Raw genomic sequence first — 20,398 nt, forward strand, 5'->3', positions numbered from 1 at the left:
TTAGAAACAACGCCCAATGTGCAACAACGTGACCAGGGTAAAAAGAAGTGGGGAATGATGCACTCCTTGGCAGGTATAATTCCTTCAAATAAGGCTGTATGAGGGTGGCCACAGAAACAGCCTGCGAGCAGGTACTTTTCATCGTCACATCTAGATAAGGAAGGATCAACTGCCTCAGATTTTCTAAGACATGCACTCTCTTCCTCATACACAACAGGGCAGGGGTCTCAAGAGTTGATCTAGTAGCGTCTGAAACAATGGAAGTTGCGGAGACTAGAAACTGAGGAAGAGGCTGAACACAAACTGCGTTCTTAGGTTTCTGTAATTTAAAGTCTGGTGGGAAGTTTCTACCACGATTCACAGGGACCACAAAAGGGACAGGGTTTCAACCTGGGCACAATGAACTATTGTCTAGTTGCTGCTCCAGAAATGGAGCTCCTCTAAAACTTAGGGTTCCCGATTAGGGTAAGGTACACATATCACTGGATAAACACTAGTGGCTGACAAACTCTTTTTCTTCAAAAGTGACAATTTAGAAAACAAAACAAACGATGACAGTTTTGGGGTTTATCAAAACGAACAAAGATAAAGCATGAAAACTCATAGGAAGAGTTACTTTATTAACAAGACAGCCCAGGCTGACACCTGTGGTACCCACTGCACCTCTGACCCCTACTCCCCTAGACTGAGTGCTTCCAAAAGAAAGAGAAAATGCCTCTCTCACTCTTGTCTCCCTAGCGTACCACCAACACTGAAACATACCAACTCAATTGTACGGTTCTTAACACTTTTCTCGTCCAATGTTTTGAATCAAGAGTTTGAATCAAACTCTTGATTCAATGTTTTGAATCCAAAACAGCAGCATCAGTCTCCTTCACTGTCTCGAACACGCTGACAATCTGGTGATGGGGGGAGACGGGCATTTAGCCATGGAGATGTATTAATATACTCAGGAGCTCTAATTTAGAGTTATTGTGAACAGAGGAAATCAGATATCCAATCCCTTTTTGTCAATAGTGTGTGAAAAACCTTTTAGTTAGTATAAGAGAACACATCACTGACTCCTCTTTTAACCTATCTCCAATGTTACTTCAGAGATTTAAGGGAGAATTCACTTGTAGAAAAATCCCATGCTGGCTTTTGCTCCAGAATCCTGGGGTGGTTATTAGCAGTGCCGCCTCTGAGCAGAGACAGTGTGAATTCAAGTGCTGACTGACAATAACTGTATGCATTTAGGCAAGTCAGCTTGTCAAGTCTCAGTTTTCTTATCAGGAAAATGGGTTGCCTGAAACTAAAATACATGTTAGTCACTCAGTCATGTCTGACTCTTTGTGACCCCATGGCTGTAGCCCAACAGGCTCCTCTGTCCATGGCATTCTCCAGGCAAGAATACTGGAGTAGCCATTCCCTTCTCCGGGAGATCTTCCTGACCCAGGGATCAAACCTGGATCTTCTGCACTGCAGTCAGATTCTTTACCATCTGAGCCACCAGAGAAGCCCAAAATACAAAGTAAGTACTTACTTAGTATGGTACTTGGTGCATGGATAGTTCTAAATATCTGTTATATTGATACATCTGCTTTGACTCTTCACTTCCAATCATGCCTCAGCTCAACATAGGGCAAATAAATAAAAACAGCTGAAATTATATACTTATCTATTCTTTATTAATACTGAACTAGGCAGATCTGTATCTCTCAGTTGTCAGCAAATAACACACACAAATTTTTACATATATACAAATATATACAAGTATTTGTATAAAACTGAATACTCATGATTTTTAATTTAACAAATATCACCAAGTAAAAAGCAGACTATCATACTGAGTTAATTTTTCTCTTAATGTTCAACCTGAAATAGAAGTATATTTTACATAAGATCCTAACAAAAAGGTTAATACAAGTAAACCACGAACACTGCAAATTTGACCACTTGATTAGATTGAGAAGAAATGGAATAACTTCTAGTATCATGTAGAGAAACAAGCAATCAAAGCACATGAGTCTGAAAAAACAGAGTTATCCTCAATGGGTCAAAGTCAGCACCTGAGGAAAGCAATTCCACTACTTTCACTTAAAGCGAATCACTCTTTCAAGCACACTGCACCTCACGCAGAAAAGCACTTCTTCAAGGAGTACTTGTTTAAGCAGATCCCTTTGTACAAAAATGAAACAAATCAAGTCCTTGCATTCAGTAAAAGTTGAAGGTTTAAGATGAGGACATTTCCTAAGCCAATAGGCTTGCTAAAATCATCCACATGGCTGATGTAATGCTGATGTTTTTTCTTTAGAAAAAGCAGTTCAACCAGGGATGGTGCATGGCAGAGAAATCGGTGGGTGACACAGGGGGAAACCAACAGGGGGAGGATTTTTAGGGTGCTGGTGCTCAGCAGCTCAGTTGGGTCCAACTCTTTGTGACCCCATGGACTACAGTCCCCCAAGCTCCTTTGTCCACAGAATTTTGCAGGCAAGAATACTGGAGTGGGTTGCCATTTCCTACTCCAACTGTTAGGGCAGGGTAGCAAAATAGCTTCTCTGAAAGGAGAAAAGTCAAGAGTAAGTGAAAACACAGTCCTTATTTATTTGAGTCTCTCTTTTATACCCCTCACAGGTAACATATTGGAGATTCTGAGCAACAGGAACATTTTGAACTTACAAGAGGGCATTAAGATAACACAATGCCTATTGGTCAAAAACTGGCTAAAATGGAAAATAAACTATAGAATTAGATGTTTCATGTGTTTTATAGCAATCTCATAGAAAATGGTAATGTTTCCTAAAATTACAATATTTCATATGCTCTAAGCTGAATGTCAAAATTAGATAACATCATCTGCAACTGTAGTATCAAAAATCTGATAGCATGTCTGCTTCTCCTTTCCACTTGTGACATTATATGACCTGATGAAGAATTCCAGCCATGGATATGCATCTACAAATCAAAAAATGAAGTGATATTGAATCATTAAAACTAAACAAATAACTCTGAAATATGTATCTAAGCATAACACTTAACTAGTAAAATTAACATATTTAATTTAGCTTGAGAAGTAAATAAATACACTCACCAAATTTAACATCATCTGTTCTTTCAAACACACAGTGGCTTCATGTTACTGTTTTGCAGCCATTCTAATTTGAATTTTTCTCAAATAACATGAAAAAGTCACAATGAAGGGTTTTCAAAATATTTGATATCATAGGTAGTAATCTAAATCATTTCCAGCTTTTTTAAATTTTATTTTTTGGCTGTGCTGGGTCTTTGCTGCTACTCGGGCTTTCTTCTCTGGTTACAGAGAGCGGGAGCTGCTCCTCTTTGTAGTGCATGGCTTCTCACTGTGGTGGCTTCTCCTGTTACAGAGCACAGGCTCTAGAGCACGTGGGCTTCAGCAGTTGAGCCACAGGAGCCTCTGAAGTGCAGGCTCAGTAGTTACAAGCACACAAGCTTAGCTGCCTCGTGGCATGTGGGATCTTCCTGAGCCGGGGATCGAACGCTTGTCTCCTGCACTGGAAGGCAGATTCTCAACCACTGGACCACCAGGGAAGTCCCTGGTGGGGACTTTTCTTTCTTTTTTTTCTGCTGAGTGCTTACTGATCTCCCCTGTTTTGTTTTTCTTTGTTGACTGAGAAGAAAACCAGCTCACCTTTACATCTGTCTAGCTGAAAGCCCTGTCAGGTACCAGGTACTCTGTCCAGGCAATATGGCAGCCACAGGTGCCATTTCCAAGCTTTGGTCATGACCACAGTGAATCTATATATAGCTTCTAGAACAGCCTGGTAATATTTCTTCAAGTTTGAATTTGAAAGACACTTAATATAATCCTAACTACTGGCAAGGGTCAAGCAAGACAGGCTTCTCCCATACTGTCGGTAGAACCATGAAGAGGGAAAATACTCTTGAAAAGCCATCTGGTGGTATGGATCAAAAGCCTATCACATCTATGCTTTTTGATATGACTGTTTTATTTTCAAATATTTATCCAAAAGAATCCAAACAGCCAATAAAAATGAAAACTGACATCAAACAAAAGTATGTAAGTTAGACTTAGTTATGGATGTACAAAAACTCTCTCTTTGGAATTGTTATAAAATGCAAAGACTGACTAGGGGAAAATAAAACCTGATTTAAGACAAACTATAAAAGTTAAACTGACAACAGCTAAATTTGCTGCTGGTAAAATCTGTTACTGATGAAAAATTGTTAGAAGAAGTCAAATTGCCTTAAAATGATTTAGATCTGCACATTTAAGGCAAAGAGAAATAATGGCCACAAAAGAAGTAGGTGTAATCAAGGCAATCTGACTTGAAGACTGGCTGATGGATCAAATATTACACAGAAAACAACAAAAGCTAGCAAAATATTTAGCAAAATAAAAACTTATAAAATCTGAAATTAGTTAATATTGAATAAACAATTTATCAGTGAACTGGCTAAGTGAGTTTTTTATAGGAAATGTTTGTCAAAATTTCATCCCTGTTGGTTTAATTTCAACTGCACAAGCAGCTTATCAAATGTGTTTGCAATTAAAACTGCCTCCCCCTGATACATTTCAAAATATATAAAAAATCTTTTTCTCATTTCAGGAATTATGATTCATACCTGTCTTATCCTTGCTACAGTCTTCATCAGTAGGTATGTCATACAGTCTCATCAATCACTACTTTATAAATTTATTTGGATTCAGATTTTAAAACTTTTTTACCTCTAAAAGTCTAGAGATTAGCCATAAGCTAAGTATTATTTCAAGAGAGAATGAATGGCATTAATAAATATTACTGCCTACCAATTTTTGCTCCAGGAGGACAAAACATATCCATGATCATTTCCATACTGTGCTGAAGATTATCATTGTTTAAGACTTCTGATGCTGGAATCTGGAAGAAATTTTCCTTAAGAAAAACATGAAGAAACAAGGAAATGATCAGAAATTATAATCAATGTGAAAGTATTTGAATATTATCTAATTAAAATCATCTATACTATTTCACCCTATTTATATTGTAGAATTCATAAACTAGAGTGCTAAACTCTAAAATCTAATTCATTAAAGACAGCTTTGAGATACATATAAAATCAAGTTAAATTGTCTTGACATACGATAAAAGTAATGAGCAGAGCACAGTGAAGTTTACTGTTCTCTTGACAACACATAGACTAAGCACCTACAAAGTCTAAGTGGCAAGTTTAAAACAGTATAATATATACTATGTATTTATTAGTTTAACTTTTTCTCCTCTACTATTTGTAAGATCCAGGAGGGAAAGGAGTTTGCTTGCTTCACTCACTGCCACATTCCTATCACAAAGAATAGCACTTGGCATAGTGCAGGTGCTCATTAAATACTTCATAAATGGTAAACTGCCTAGGCAGAAGAAAAGCTGTCCTCCTCTTTATCCCAGATTTTTTTTCCCAACGTGTGTAGTAAAAAATTTAACCTCACTGGCCTTTGCCCTCAGTTTCTGAGAGGTAATCTCTAAACCTTGGGACATCCTGCCTCACAGGCGTGTCTGCATTTGCCTGGGGAACTTGGGTCACTCTAACACTGTGACTTAGGGTGGAGAGTTTGGAGTATGTGGTTTTAACTTGACCATTGGAGGGGCTGAAGACTGAGATAAGTTACATGGGCAGCCAATAATGACTACCTGATGAAGCTCCAATAGAAACTGGATACTACGGCTCCTTTGGGCTTCCCTGGTTGGCAACACCTCAGGTGTACTGCTACACATCATTACCCGGAAAGTAACACTGTCCACGACTCCACAGGAAGAGAACAAATGGAAGCTCCATGTTTGAAACTTTCCTGGACTCATTTATGCACCTCTTCCCTTGATGATTTTAACTTATAACCTTTAGCCATAATAAATTGTTAACAGTGAGCATAACGGCACACAGTAAGTTCTGTGAGTCTTTCTAGTAAAAGAGTGGTGGTGGAGACATCTGTACTTTCGATTGGTGTCAGAGGTAAGGGTCTTGGTCTTGGGAACCCCTCAGCTTGAACTTGTTAGAAATGAAGGTGGTCTTGTGGATAGCTACCAACCTTCATATAATACAAAGGATCTCCCCATAAAAGTAATTTCATTCTTTCTAATATGAAATGTTGGAGACTTAAAAAGCCCAGTGAAATGCTAATAGATATTGCCTGAGGGTATGGCCACGCCTCTGCCTTCTGTTCTTGGAGTAGAACTTTGGCATGGTATGGAGGAGTCTTTCCTTAAATTCTTATTTTTCAATTTCTCACTATTCACATATTAAGACTATAGTGTCAAATCAAAAGAGAGTAAATACACACATAATTTAAGAATTATGTGCTTGTATTTTATTTATTCTTCTGAGTTGCCTTAAATGTTCTCAGTAATAAGGTAGGCATGAATAAATATATTAAAATTCAAAAAAGTACTATTTTAGAAATATCTTCACTGCCTCTGTTACTTACAGAATCCATGAGGTAAGCTTCCAATACTCCCGTTCCATCGTCAAGGGTAAATGTCATCACAAACACTTGTTGGAGGGGAACAATGCCCAGTGCTAATGGAGGAAAAAAGTTGAAACCATATGAATCTATGTCTTTTTTCTTTGACCACACTGTGCTCCCTCCAGTAAAAGCATGGAGTCTCACAACCACTAGACCACCAAGAAGTCCCACTATGCCTTTTAATAAAAGTAAAGAAAAAAGTTGTTTTGTGATATTATGTTCCTGTTAATCTTGTTTACTAAAATAATTCAAGAGATCAAAAAAAAAATTTAAAAAGGCATTCCTTTTTGTTCCCTAATACTAATATGTTAAGCTCATTTCAGAAGGGTAATTCTGGAATATTACACTACACCTATATAGAGACAATGACTCAAGAACAACAGTATCTTTTTTTGTTAATTTTATTTTCAAAAATTTATGTTTTGGCTGTACTGGGTCTTCCTTGCTGCATGAGAGCTTTTTCCAGTTGTGAGTGGCAAGCAGGGGGTACTCTCCACTGCACTGCAGGGGCTTCTCACGTGGTGGCTTCCCTTGTTGCGGAGCACAGGCTCTAGAGTGTGGGCTCAGTAACTGGGGCACAAGGGCTTAGCTACTCTGCGGCATGTGGGATCTTCCCAGACGAGGGATGGAACCCATGTCCTTGTATTGGCAGGTGGATTCTTAACCACTGGACCATCAGAGAAGTCCCAGTACCTTTTTAAAAAACTAAATATTGATACAGCATTATCTTTAAAATGAGTCGATCTTCACAGAAAATATAAAAATGAATTCAAGAAAGGCAATTCAATGCATGTTAGCTTATGAAAGAGAAAATTTAAGTGCCAGAATGTTCTTACAAAAAACAGCATACAGTTCAATGGTTAGGACTTTGTAACCTGTCTCTATACTTTGGATTTTAAGCACAGAGATCACTTATTTTTTAAAAGATAGCATCTGGTTGAATGATGCCAGAATCTGAGATTTCATAATTTGGTTAAGATGAGGAAAAAGGAAGATATTAAAGTGATACTAAATCATATGAACATGTATAGGTTAAGATGAATATTTTACTTTGTGTCTATAAATGAAAGATTCAAAATGCTTATATAATGGAATACTGTCTTCCATCTGTGGAATTCATATTCAAATATGACTAATAAAGGGGGCAAGTAAGAAAAATAAATTAGGGCATAGAGACATGAGAGAAATGGTTAATATTAAGAGGAACTGATTTTAAAGATTCAAAAGTCCTCAATAGACTGTGGGCTAAAACCAAGAAGGATGAACATAAAACCTACTCTAAGGGACCAATAAGCAAACAAAGAACTACATTAAGTACAGGATGACGAGACCAAGCTTGAAGTACACAGCAAGAAACTCATGCAAAAGTTAATCTGGACTTTAACTGTACCACAAACAAAATATGAATTAGTGGTATCATATAGCTAGATTAAAAGAGAAAGAAAACAAAACCAAGAATACAAACCAATATCTACACAATAAAATTTTCAGGCAAGCAGGAGCACTGTCCAATTTTAGGGAATAAAGGTTTTCTCCATATTCCAAATTGGCCAACATCTGCAGCCCTATTTCTAGCTTTGAGTACCAAACTTTGAGAAGAACATTGGTAAAATGGAATGCTTATTGAAGAGGAGAAATAAAGCAGTAAGAAACATGGGAAAGTACCAAAGGAAGTATGGGCACCTGCTTGGAGAAATAAGGACTTAATGAATACTTGACAGATTACCTTCAAATGCACAGTCTACTGATTTTATACAAGAGAACACATGGACTCTAATTCTGTTAATAGTAGACAGAATGTGGCCCATGTTGAAATTGCAGGTAAGCAGGTTTTGCCCCACTGTTAAGTACTGCATCTAAAAAGTAAGAGATTTGTTACCTTACAATGTACATCCCATGGACAGAGGAGCCTGGTGGGCTGCTGTCCGTGGGGTCGCTCAGAGTCATACATGACTGAAGTGACTTAGCAATGTAAATGGGTCCCCAGTCGCTGGGGAGTTTTAAGCCAAGGCTGGATGACCACAGTTAATGATGTGATATAAAAAGACTCTTATTATTCCAGTAAAGACTTGTATTGGGTAAAAAGTTGTAATAGCTAGCTCTAAAATTCTTTTCAAACCCAAGATACCATAGACTGCAGAGATTTTTCACAAGTTGTATTTATGATTAATACTAAATTACTGAAAATTAAAATGTAGTAAATGAAAAATACTGGCAGATTCTTAAAAGTACATTTTCAGGTTTTTTAAATATTTTAATTTTTATTATGATCACTGTGAATGGTCCTGCTTAAGAAAAACTAAACTTTAGCATAACCTTTCCTCTGATTTTAAAATATCCACAAATACTGAAATATTATGAGTGAGACTATCCTATACAAAGACAGTTACAATTACAGGACATAGAAATTTATCTAACCTTCTGCCACAGAAGAAGGAATCCACGATGTTTTATTAACCAGGGAATTTAGATTTTTTATTGGTCTCAAATTAGAGCAGTGTTTACATCTGAAATCAATAAAAGAAAAAATAATTTATTATAAGTAATTATTATAACATTTAATTATTATAAATCCTTGCTGTGCAAGCACGCACAATTTAAAAAGTATATTATTAAACAAAAGAGCACTGCAATTTCTGTATTTTAATGTGCATATTACAAACAATTATTAAAAAATAAACTTCTTACAATAGAAGCAATCCAAAAAGATAGTACAGTCAGAATATACATTGCTAAGCTGACAATGAGAAAGGTTCCAGGTGCAGGCTGTTAATTAATTTGGCTAATTTCCTTATTTGGTAAAGTGAAAAACTCTAAAAACTCTTTTGATTTATGGCTCTGAGAACAATGTGTAATACCCAGGACCTTAAATTTATAAATATAGCCAATAGGAGAAAGTTACTCTAACTAAAGAAGTTAGTACTAGGACATATTTAGAGAATCATAGTTTATGATGCTTAATGCTAGTTAGGGGTTTCCTAGGTGGCAGAGTGGTAAAGAATCTGCCTGTCAAAGAAGGAGATGTGGGTTCAATCCCTGGGCTAGGAAGTTCTTCTGGAGGAAATGCTAACCCACTCCAGTATTCCTGCCAGGATAATTCAATGGACAGAGGAGCTTGATGGGCTACAGTCCATGGAGTCGCAGAGTTGGACAAGACTGAGAAACTGAGCATGCATGTACAATACTATATTTATTCTTTGTAATATAAATCAATCTAAAATCACATAATACACTTACATGGTACATTATCTAGTATAGATATTTTGCTTTACTTATATATAAACTTATAGATAAACCCTGATGCTGGGAGGGATTGGGGGCAGGAGAAGGGGACAACAGAGGCTGAGATGGGTGAATGGCATCACTGACTCAATGGACATGAGTTTGAGTGAACTCCAGGAGTTGGTGATGGACAGGGAGGCCTGGCATATTGTGATTCATGGGGTCACAAAGAGTTGGACACGACTGAGCGACTGAACTGAACTAAATTGACTTTTTATTATATATATTAATATTTAGGAGGTGTTGATAAGAAAATAAACTTGAATAAAAATATAAAATTAACATTTAAAAGGTTCCTGCAGAATACTTTTCATTTGCATTCTAGGGAGGAGCAGAGGGTAACTATATTAAATATTATCTCCTTCTACTCTTCAAATACACCAAAGCATCTTCTTTAACAGAAAAAGCTAACTGGGTGAGTTACCTTCAAAAATGGCTGTAATACTAAACTTTAGAGATTGATAAAGTAACTATACAAATTAAAAATTAAAGAGTAACAAGCATAAATTAGAGAATTCATTACTTCCAAAGAAATGAAAGAGGAAAAAGGAGAAAAATAAGAACATTTTTATAAATTAATCCAACAGATGACTGGAGAAAAAAAATAAAGTAATAACAAAAAAGGGTGAGAAGGGAAACAACAATACTATGGTAAGTGTGGAGAAGGAAACAGCAACCCACTCCAGTATTCTTGCCTGGAGAATCTCATGGACAGAGGAGCCTGGTGGGCTACAGTCTATGGAGTCACAAGCGTTGGACACAACTTAGCAACTAAACCACTACCACCACCACCACCAAGTGTAAAACAACATGAAATATAATGTAGAAATAAAACCTAGATGTTTTAGTAATTAACTTATTTTAAAATCATCTACAAAAAACAACTAAAATCTATTGGTATTTATTTATGAGACCTACTAAAATATAACAACAAAGAAATATAAAAGCAATGGGATTACCAACCAAAAAAGCTGATGCAGTTATAAGAATATGAAAAAAAATAAACATTATAGCAAAAAATCATGATAATAGATGAAGTTATTACATAAGGATATATAGTACACTGAATTCACCAAGAAGATGAAATGCTGAACCTGAATGAACAAACAAAAAAGACTCAAAACATATAAAGTACACATTGACAGAATAAAACGTCACAAACCCACAATCACAGAGGACATTAACCATAGCCTTTAAGAAGGTACTATATAGTTAAAATCACAAAGGAAAGAAGGTTTGGATACAATTAATAAGCTTGTCTAATGGACATAACTAAACACTATTAAACATTAAACACAACTGTTAGAAAATACACATTGTTTTAAAAATCTATGTAGTATGTACAAATTCTGAACAAACATATTCCTTGATAAAGCAAAGATGGATCATTATGAAATACATCAAGCTATTTGGTTAAAAAGTAATTAACTAAAATATAAATAAGAATGTAGTACATAAAATGAGTGTGTAAAAAATTTTAAATACAGAGTGAAATAATTCATGGGCCAAAGAAATAATAATGGAAACTGTGAAACATTTAGAAATGACAAGAAAAACAGTATCTATCAAACCTTTGGTTAAAGCTATGGCTACTTTCTCAGGGGAAAATTACAGAATTCAATATAAATATTTAAATGTATACTAAAAAACAATGAATTAAGTAAGGCAAACATTCAATTTAAAACATTACATAAATGGAGTACTAAGGAAACCTACAGAAAGTAAAGGAAAAAAGTAAAGAACAATAATAAACAAAATACAGACCATCAACAAAAACAAAAGCTAGTTGCTTTGGCAAAAAAGGCCAAGGGTTAAAAAGTTGCAAATAATATGAAGTGAATTCAAGAAGAGATAAAAAGAAGACAAACACTATGAATAATTTTATGTCAATAAATTTAAACCTGAAAAACAAATGAAATACTATTCTAGAAAACTTTCCTTACTAAAATAGATTCAAGGACAAACAAATTCTTAAAAGATGTGCAACTGCTAAAAAACTGAAGCAGTAGTTTCAGTTTATTAAAAAAGTATCATATCCAGAAATCTAAGTAAAGTTTTATAAAAACTTTAAGGTCTTGTCAAACATTTTGGTAAATATGACTATATTAATATTGGAAAAATCTATAAAATAAAAGGAACCATAGAGTTAAAAAAGTATAGGGTGGACTAGAAGTTTGATGAGATGCATGTAACTGCATACAAAAGCTTACAAAAATTCTTTCCACATCTCTTTGTAGAATTATTACAATTGGCTAAACATACACAGGACTTCCCTGATGGCTCAGACAGTACAGAATCCGCCTGCAATGCAGGAGACATGGGTTAAATCCCTGGATTGGGAAGATCCCCTGGAGGAGGGCATGGCAACCTACTCTAGTATTCTTACCTGGAGAATCCCTATGGACAGAGGAGCCTGGCGGGCTACAGTCCATGGGGGTCACAGAGTCAAACACATGGCACAAACACACACAAGAACCAAAACAGGGACCAATAATTCAATAGGAAAAACAAGTGAAAAATGTGTATATGGAATTCACAGAAGAGAAAACCTAAAGAGCCAATAAACATGAGAGATATTTAAACTCACAAAAACAGCAGATACTACTTGATGCTCATCAGTCTAACAAAATCATAAGTCGGACTAATACCAAGAGCTAAGTGTCAAAGAGAATCTGAGGTAAACAAATTTTTACACATTGCTGATTCAACCATATGGCAATCCACTCCAGTACTCTTGCCTGGAGAATTCCATAGACAGAGGAATCTGGAAGGCTATAGTCCATAGAGTCACAAATGGTCAGATACAACTGAAACAACTTAGCACACACACTGCACGACTGGACCATAATCATTGGAAAAACAATCTGGTATTTTCCAATAAAGCAGAAAATATTCTATAACCCAAGGTTTCACAAAGCAGAACCCTTTGACTGTTTGATCAGGTGGAAACACAGATGTTATCTACATTGCCTCTTTCCAAACCTAGTAAGTAGCTCCTAATGTAGTTTGATAACTTCTACTTTCTCATTTATAACTTTGTGGCACAGAAATTCTGGAATTCAATTACTTAACCTTTACTAGGATGCAGCTCTGAACTTTCTCTGTAACAAGCATCTAAATTTTTAGAAAGCAAATGAATATTAGCCTTTAGGGCAGCCTTAAACCTAGCAGAGTACAGACACTCAATATACATGCTATTCAAAGAAGAGACATATACCAAAAAAATCTATCACCTATAAACTGGTACTCAATCACTATCCACTGAATACAGTAACAACTGGGATAAAATAATAAACAAATAAAATTAAAAGTTCCCATTATTGAAAACATACCCATAGTGATGTATTTTTCCTTGTATAAGAAATGGAGCTGAAAGGTCAAGGACTTCCAGGTCTTCATGGCCAGATCTTACAGGAATTACACTATGAAACTTGTCTGAGAGTTTGCAGATTTCACTGAGTGTACCTCCTATTAAAAGGGAACAAATAAACCCTTCAAATAGTACAAACATAAAGTAGACAAACTGGGGTATTTACTGTGCAACACCTTAAAGGCAGTAAAAGACTAAAAGGATGGACAGAAAAAGACAACAAATGCCATGAATTTAACACACTTATACACTTATTGTTAAAAATAGCAATTTGTAAACTTAGGATCCTATTCATTGATTAAAGAAACCACTGAGAAAAAATGCTGAGATATGAGCAAAATAAAAGGTTTGTGAAATATGAACCGTCATCTTTTAAAATTTATACAAATTGCTCTTTATGCCTGGAACACTTTGGTTCGAATGACCTAAAAAGAATAAATTTGAGAATGAAAAAATGAGGGGATTCCCATTATTAAGTTTGCTATATACTATTATGTCTAGGCAAATTTAGTCTTGAGTTTGAAATGAATCTTTTCAGTTTTCAGTTCAGTTCAGTCACTCAGTCGTGTCTCTTTGGGACGCCACAGACTGCAGCACGCCAGGCCTCCCTGTCCATCACCAACTCCGGAGTTTACTCAAACTCATGTCCACTGAGTTGGTGATGCCATCCAACCATCTCATACTCTGTCATCCCCTTCTCCTCCTGCCTTCAATGTGTCCCAGCAACAGGGTCTTTTCAAATGAGTCAGTTCTTTGCATCAGGTGGCCAAAGTATTGGAGTTTCAGCTTCAACATCAGTCCTTCCAATGAACACTCAGGGCTGATCTTTAGGATGGACTGTTTGGATCTCCTTGCAGTCCAAGGGACTCTCAAGAGTCTTCTCCAACACCACAGTTCAAAAGCATCAATTTTTCGGCACTCAGCCTTCTTCACAGTCCAACTCTCACATCCATACATGACTACTGGAAAAACCATAGCCTTGACTAGATGGACCTTTGCTGGCGAAGTAATGTCTCTGCTTTTTATTATGCTGTCTAGGTTGGTTATAACTTTCCTGCCAAGGAGCAAGCATCTTTTAATTTCATGGCTGTAATCACCATATGCAGTGATTTTGAAGCCCCCAATAGTAAAGTCTGCCACTGTTACCCCATCTATTTCCCATGAAGTGATGGGACCGGATGCCATGATCTTTGTTTTCTGAATGTTGAGCTTTAAGCCAACTTTTTCACTCTCCTCTTTCACTTTCATCAAGAGGCTCTTTAGTTCTTCTTCACTTTCTGCCATGAGGGTGGTGTCATCTGCATATCTGAGGTTATTGATATTTCTCCCGGCAATCTTGATTCCAGCTTGTGCTTCATCCAGCCCAGCTTTCTCATGATGTACTCTGCATGTAAGTTAAATAAGCAGGGTGACAAGATACAGCCTGGACAGACTCCTTTCCCTATTTAGAACCAGTCTGTTGTTCCATGTACAGTTCTAACTGTTGCTTCTTGACCTGCATGCAAATTTCTCAAGAGGCAGGTCAGTTCAGTTCAGTTGCTCAGTCGTGTCCAACTCTTTGCAACCCCATGAACCACAGCACACCAGGCCTCCCTATCCATCACCAACTGCTGGAGTCTACCCAAATCCATGTCCATTGAGTCAGTGATTCCATCCAATCATCTCATCCTCTGTCGTCCCCTTCTCTTCCTGCCTTCAATCTTTCCCAGCATCAGGGTCTTTTCAAATGAGTCAGCTCTTCGCATCAGATGGCCAAAGTAATGGAGTTTCAGCTTCAACATCAGTCCTTCCAATTAACACCCAGGACTGATCTCCTTTAGGAGGCAGGTCAGGTTGTCTTGTATCCCCATCTCTTTCAGAATTTTCCACAGTTTATTGTGATCCTCACAATCAATGGCTTTGGTATAGTCAATAAAGCAGAAATAGATGTTTTTCTGGAATTCTCTTGCTTTTTTGATGATCCAGCGGATGCTGGCAATTTGATCTCTGGTTCCTCTGCCTTTTCTAAAACCAACTTGAACATCTGGAAGTTCACAGTTCTTTTCAATTTAACATTTAATTTAAATATAAATGTGAACAGTTCAAGTAATTGAAATTCCTGTATTTATTCATTTTTCCTATGAGAAATCATCACACTCAAACGTTATGACAGGAAGGGCACTAAAATCACCAGGTTGGCTGAGAAGAAACAGAATGTTCAATGGCATACCATTTAGAAGGCAGCCTTATCTCTGATTACTCAAACCTACCAGTACCTTTTCTGGTACACTTTTACTAAGACTGATAATTCTTCCTCTCCAGGGAAAGAGAACATGATTTATAAAAATAGTTTTGTGTATTTCCTAAAAATTTGTGTAAAATTTATAGTGTTGAAATTCAATTGTGAGGGGGAAGTATTTCTGGCATAGTGGAGTAAGAACATTCAAAAATACACATCTCTATAATAGCAAAAAGAACTTTGGCAAAAATTATCAAATTATTCAACTTTTTCAGAACTCTAGAAATTAAAGTAAAGAAACTGCCTGCAATGTGGGAGACCTGGGTTCAATCCCTGGGTTGGGAAGATCTCTAGGAGGAGTGCATGGCAATCCACTCCAGTATTCTTGCCTGGAGAATTGCAACCACAGAGGAGCCTGGCAGCTATAGTCCATGGGGTCACAGAGTTGGACACGCCTGAGTGACTAAGCACAGAAATCAACCAAAGGTTTGCAACAATTCAAGGAGTGTCATTCAAAAATAGTGGATAAATCTTGGTGAGAACAGCAAGCTTTGTGGCGTTTTAACTTGCCCAGCTCCCAACCTCTTTTCTCAGATTTGTAATAGCAGGATCTAACTGCAGTTAGATCCTAACCTAGGCCTGGAGGTTATAATACTCAGAAATATGATAAAATAAAAATACCCTGGCTGGCAACAGTCCATAGGGTTGCAAACAAAGTCAATTACACATCAGGTTTACTACTCTAGGTGTTGAAGTTACATAGATTAAAATTACATGTATTCTGACCTCAGGGAAGTTTTACATTCTAATAAAGACAACAAATCTATAAACAGACAGATAAGGCACAAATATAAGAAGAAAATGCCCTACTAGAAGTTCATATGGTATGTAATAAGAACGACTCAAATCTGCCTGATGAATCACAAAAATGCCTGATGCATGTAGGTGTTCATTAAATATTATATATGAATTGCTGAATAAGGAGAATTGCTGCATTTACTTCTGAAGAAGTATTAGAGCAGAATTTCCCAGGAAAACAGCAATGGAATGGCAAAGAGGTACAGAGAAATACACTAGGTTTAAGATGTATCATCAGTTCAGTACGCCTACAGGGTGGGATGGGAATTGAGGTAGGAGATGAGATTGAAAATTTGAGGGATAACTGGTAATTAGAGATGGAAGCAGGAGCTACGGGGACTTCTCTGTTAAGCTTCCTTTGAACCCTTAAGGCCAACTTGGCTAAGAACAGAATTCTGTGGGAGGCAGCAAAGCACAGAAGGACCCGAAGGCGTATTTGACATCCTCTTAGTTGGCTCTACAAGGACAGTTCTAATATAGTCTGATAGAATCATGGCTTTATTTTATTTTTAGGGCATATAAATAGTCTTACTCGATTTGTGTGTGTGTGTATATGTCTTTGTTTTTATGTCTATCTTCTGGTACAGGTAAAAATACTGTTAAGGAAGTAAGTTGTCACATTTCACTCATTAAAATGGCCAAGTTTTTTAAAGCTCTAGTATATCATAATGATGAGGGTAGGGGAACAGATAATTTCATATGGTACTAAAGCATATGCACACTATGCTAACTTTCCTAGAGAGAAACTGGGTAACATTTACTTAATTCTTTGTGCCCCCATGATTACACTTCATCCAGGGGGAGATAAAGTTTATCACAGAGTTACTATGTCAAAAAACAGGAAGTAACTCAGTTTCACTAGTCACTATGCTGGGAACCACTATACTGTGGTTGTTTTCTCATGTATAAAATAGCTTATAATAGTACCAACTTAATGGGATTAATTGTGATTATTCAATCAGTTAAGATACAGAAATTAATTAGAATAGTTTCCTATATGCTATAATGTATTAAAACAAGAAATGTTCATGAAAACACCAATGTTTATACACATATGTATTCACATATATATATAATTATTTTTTAAAAGATTATGAATTACTTTTATAAACAGAAAAACATCAGTAATAAAAATGATCATAATCCACTGTAATAAAGATCAGTTCATTTACAAAATGAAACTAAAGTTTTCTCTATTGCAAATTAGAGGCGGTCTTCTTTTATTATGTATTGTTATATAAACATTATATAAAAATAAGACAAAAGTATAAAAGAAATTCAAAAACAAATTTGACTTAAAGCTTTATTCTTTTAAAATACTGTATGTCAAGTTATCTTTACTTGAGTCAAGGATTCCTTCCTTAATTTAGCTGTCAATAGATGACTTTCATTTTTATGAAACAAGAGTGACATCCAGAGGCCAAGTCAACAGCAACTATATATAATAAACAGCTTCTTGATTATTATTCAGCTCAAAAATCATACTGGATCTCATTAAGATTGCATGTGGGACTCTAACAAGATGAACAAATGCAAACACTTAAGTTTAATGTATAATTTCAAAATGTCATTCAGTTAAACTTAGATATGTATATTTGTATGTATATAGTTCAATCTAATTGTTACATATATTATATTATATGAAATTTGAAGCAACAATAGTTTGATTTTATATGTTCAAGGTTGCCCCTAAAATAAATTTAGCAATAATTAATCAGAGAAAGGCAGAAGAAAAAGTTGTATGTTAATAAAATGGTAAAAACATCATACCTTCTATCAAAATTAGACAGTCATTTGAAAGTGGAAGAATACCATTATTTTTCACAAAATGAATAGCTACTTTTCGTTCTCCTTGATCTTTAGTGGTCCAGACCTTCGAATTATATAAGGATGTATTTTGTAGCTTGGTATCTGGGGTTTTGCTTGTACCCTCTTGCAAAATCTTATCCAAATCCATCTCATGTGGCACTTCTTGCCTAAAATCATCAACAATGGAATAACACAAAAACAACTGGTATAAGCTTAGAAAGTCAAATTTAACAAATTATCCAATTAAAAGAATGTTTATATGCTTATGAACCATCTACTTATTTTAAAATATTGAGATAATTCACTCTGCAGATTAAAGGACTCATTCAATAGAAAGATATTTGATGACATTTCATGGTTAATTAGATCCATATCATAATTACATTAATAACCACCAATTTCCTTGCCTGGCTCTGTGATACCAAGATTATGTATAATTATTTCTTCACCAAATTGTTCTCTGTAAGGAATGCTAAACCTCCCAGTAGGAACCCTATCTTCACTCCAGCTAAATATTCACTTACCATTTAAGTAATTTCACTTTCATAGAGTACCTATTTTATAGACCAGTATTTATTTTGATTCCTTTTAATCTAGAATATAATTTTTTAAAATCATATGGCAAAATATGATATAGTAGAAATTGCATAATCTGGAATCAAAAGGTCTATTTCCTTTCCTGTTCTGTCACCAATCAAGTGTGTAACTTTAGGTAAAATCTCTTAACCTTACTAAATGTTCTACTTTTTTGTGTTGTCTTTAATATTTATCTAATTTTACAGCTATGATTGGTCTTTGTTGCTGCACATGGGCTTTCTCTAGTTGTGGTGAGTGGGGGCTACTCTTTGTTGGAGTGCATGGGCTTCTCAGGAGATTCCCTCGTGGCTCACCTGGTAAAGAATCCGCCTGCAATGCGGGAGACCTGGATTCGATCCCTGAGTTCGATCCCTGAGTTAGGAAGATCCCCTGGAGAAGGGAACGGACACCCACTCCAGTATTCTGGCCTGCAGAATTCCATGGACTGTATAGTCCATGGGGTCATAAAGAGTCGGACACAACTGAGCAACTTTCACTTCACTATGGGGTTCTCACTGAGGTGGCTTCTCTTGCTGAGGAACACAGGCTCTAAGGTGCACAGGCTTCTGTAGTTGTACATGGGCTCAGCAGTTGGGGCTTGTGGGCTCCAGAGTATAGGCTCAGAAGTTGTGGTACACAGGCCTAGCTACCCTGAGGCATGCGGCTACCTCCCGGGCCAGGGGTCGAACCAGTGTCCCTTGCATTACAAGGCGGATTCTTAACCACTGGACTACCAGGAAAGCCCTAAACCTCTTAACCTTTCCGAAATGTTTTCCTCATTTGAAGACCAAATAGATAGAAAACAATCCCTTGTTTTACAGAAGATCTGATGGTTAAAAGTCTCCACAAACAGTACTATACTTACATTTCAGAGGGGAAACCATATGTACATTAGTGTGCAGAGCATACACACAAACAACATGCCCCAATGATGAAGTATATACATGTGTTTGTTACATACATAGAGGGAAGATAGTCAAATTGCATACATAGAGGAAGAGGGATTAAAAATAATTTTCAGAATATGTCTTGAGCCAATAATAAGTACATATATATTCTAATGTCCTATATATTTACTCATTTATATAAAAATTGATGCTTAGCATAAAGATTTTCAGAAACTGAGAAATCTTCAATTATTAACAAAAATTTAAATTATGTTCACTGTATTGTAGTTATTAAGCAGGACAGAAATATTTCCAACAAGGTAACAATTAGGAATTTCAACTAACCAGAAATCTTATCTATTTAAGAATTTTAGTTAATAATGGTTTACTTTCAATATTTTTTTGTTACAAATGAAAAAGTCTGCTTAAATATTTTCATTGTCTGTTACTTGTTTGCATGTATCAGAGCTACTAAATTGAATTTCAGATCTAAAAATAGCACCTACTTTTTTTTACTACTATGAAGAAATATCAAAAGGATTTATCTTTAAGGAATTAGTGTTTTCTCTTAAAAAGATTACCATTCTTTCAAAATACAATAGATTTAACCATAACTGATTCACTTCCATGACTTAAACTTATACATAATAAAATATATATACACGAATTTTATGAAATGAAAACTTTGCTTTTATTACAGAAAATACTTACAGTAAATGACACTTAGGACAATAAAGTTTGACAGACTGAAAGAGTCTTCTGGGCTTATATGATCTCAGTTTTGCTCGGATACGATATTGTTGAGGAGCATTTTCTTTCAAAATAGCACACAGTGGGGTTTTCTCCAAATACTGATGACCTGTAAGTACTATGAAGAATTTTTGGATTAAGTTAGATAAATCTATAAGGATATCAATATATTC

General features: G+C 35.9%; 1 protein-coding gene across 5 annotated transcripts in view; it reads right to left on the bottom strand.

The window, feature by feature from the left end:
• Positions 1-1,645: 1,645 nt before the first annotated feature.
• POT1 (protection of telomeres 1) overlaps positions 1,646-20,398 on the bottom strand; it is a 93,183-nt gene continuing 74,430 nt past the window's right edge. For all 5 annotated transcript variants that reach the window (XM_040259564.1, XM_040259565.1, XM_040259567.1 and 2 more), the window contains 7 exons: positions 20,187-20,343; positions 17,974-18,179; positions 13,090-13,225; positions 8,894-8,982; positions 6,437-6,528; positions 4,787-4,892; positions 1,646-2,934 (listed from right to left, as the gene is read on the bottom strand). In XM_040259564.1, coding sequence (XP_040115498.1) covers positions 2,822-2,934; positions 4,787-4,892; positions 6,437-6,528; positions 8,894-8,982; positions 13,090-13,225; positions 17,974-18,179; positions 20,187-20,343 — 899 coding nt within the window. In that variant the 3' untranslated portion in view covers positions 1,646-2,821. The remainder of the gene's footprint in view (positions 2,935-4,786; positions 4,893-6,436; positions 6,529-8,893; positions 8,983-13,089; positions 13,226-17,973; positions 18,180-20,186; positions 20,344-20,398) is intronic.

Source organism: Oryx dammah, unplaced genomic scaffold (genome assembly GCF_014754425.2).
Source record: "Oryx dammah isolate SB20612 unplaced genomic scaffold, SCBI_Odam_1.1 HiC_scaffold_18, whole genome shotgun sequence".
Lineage (NCBI taxonomy): Eukaryota > Metazoa > Chordata > Mammalia > Artiodactyla > Bovidae > Oryx > Oryx dammah.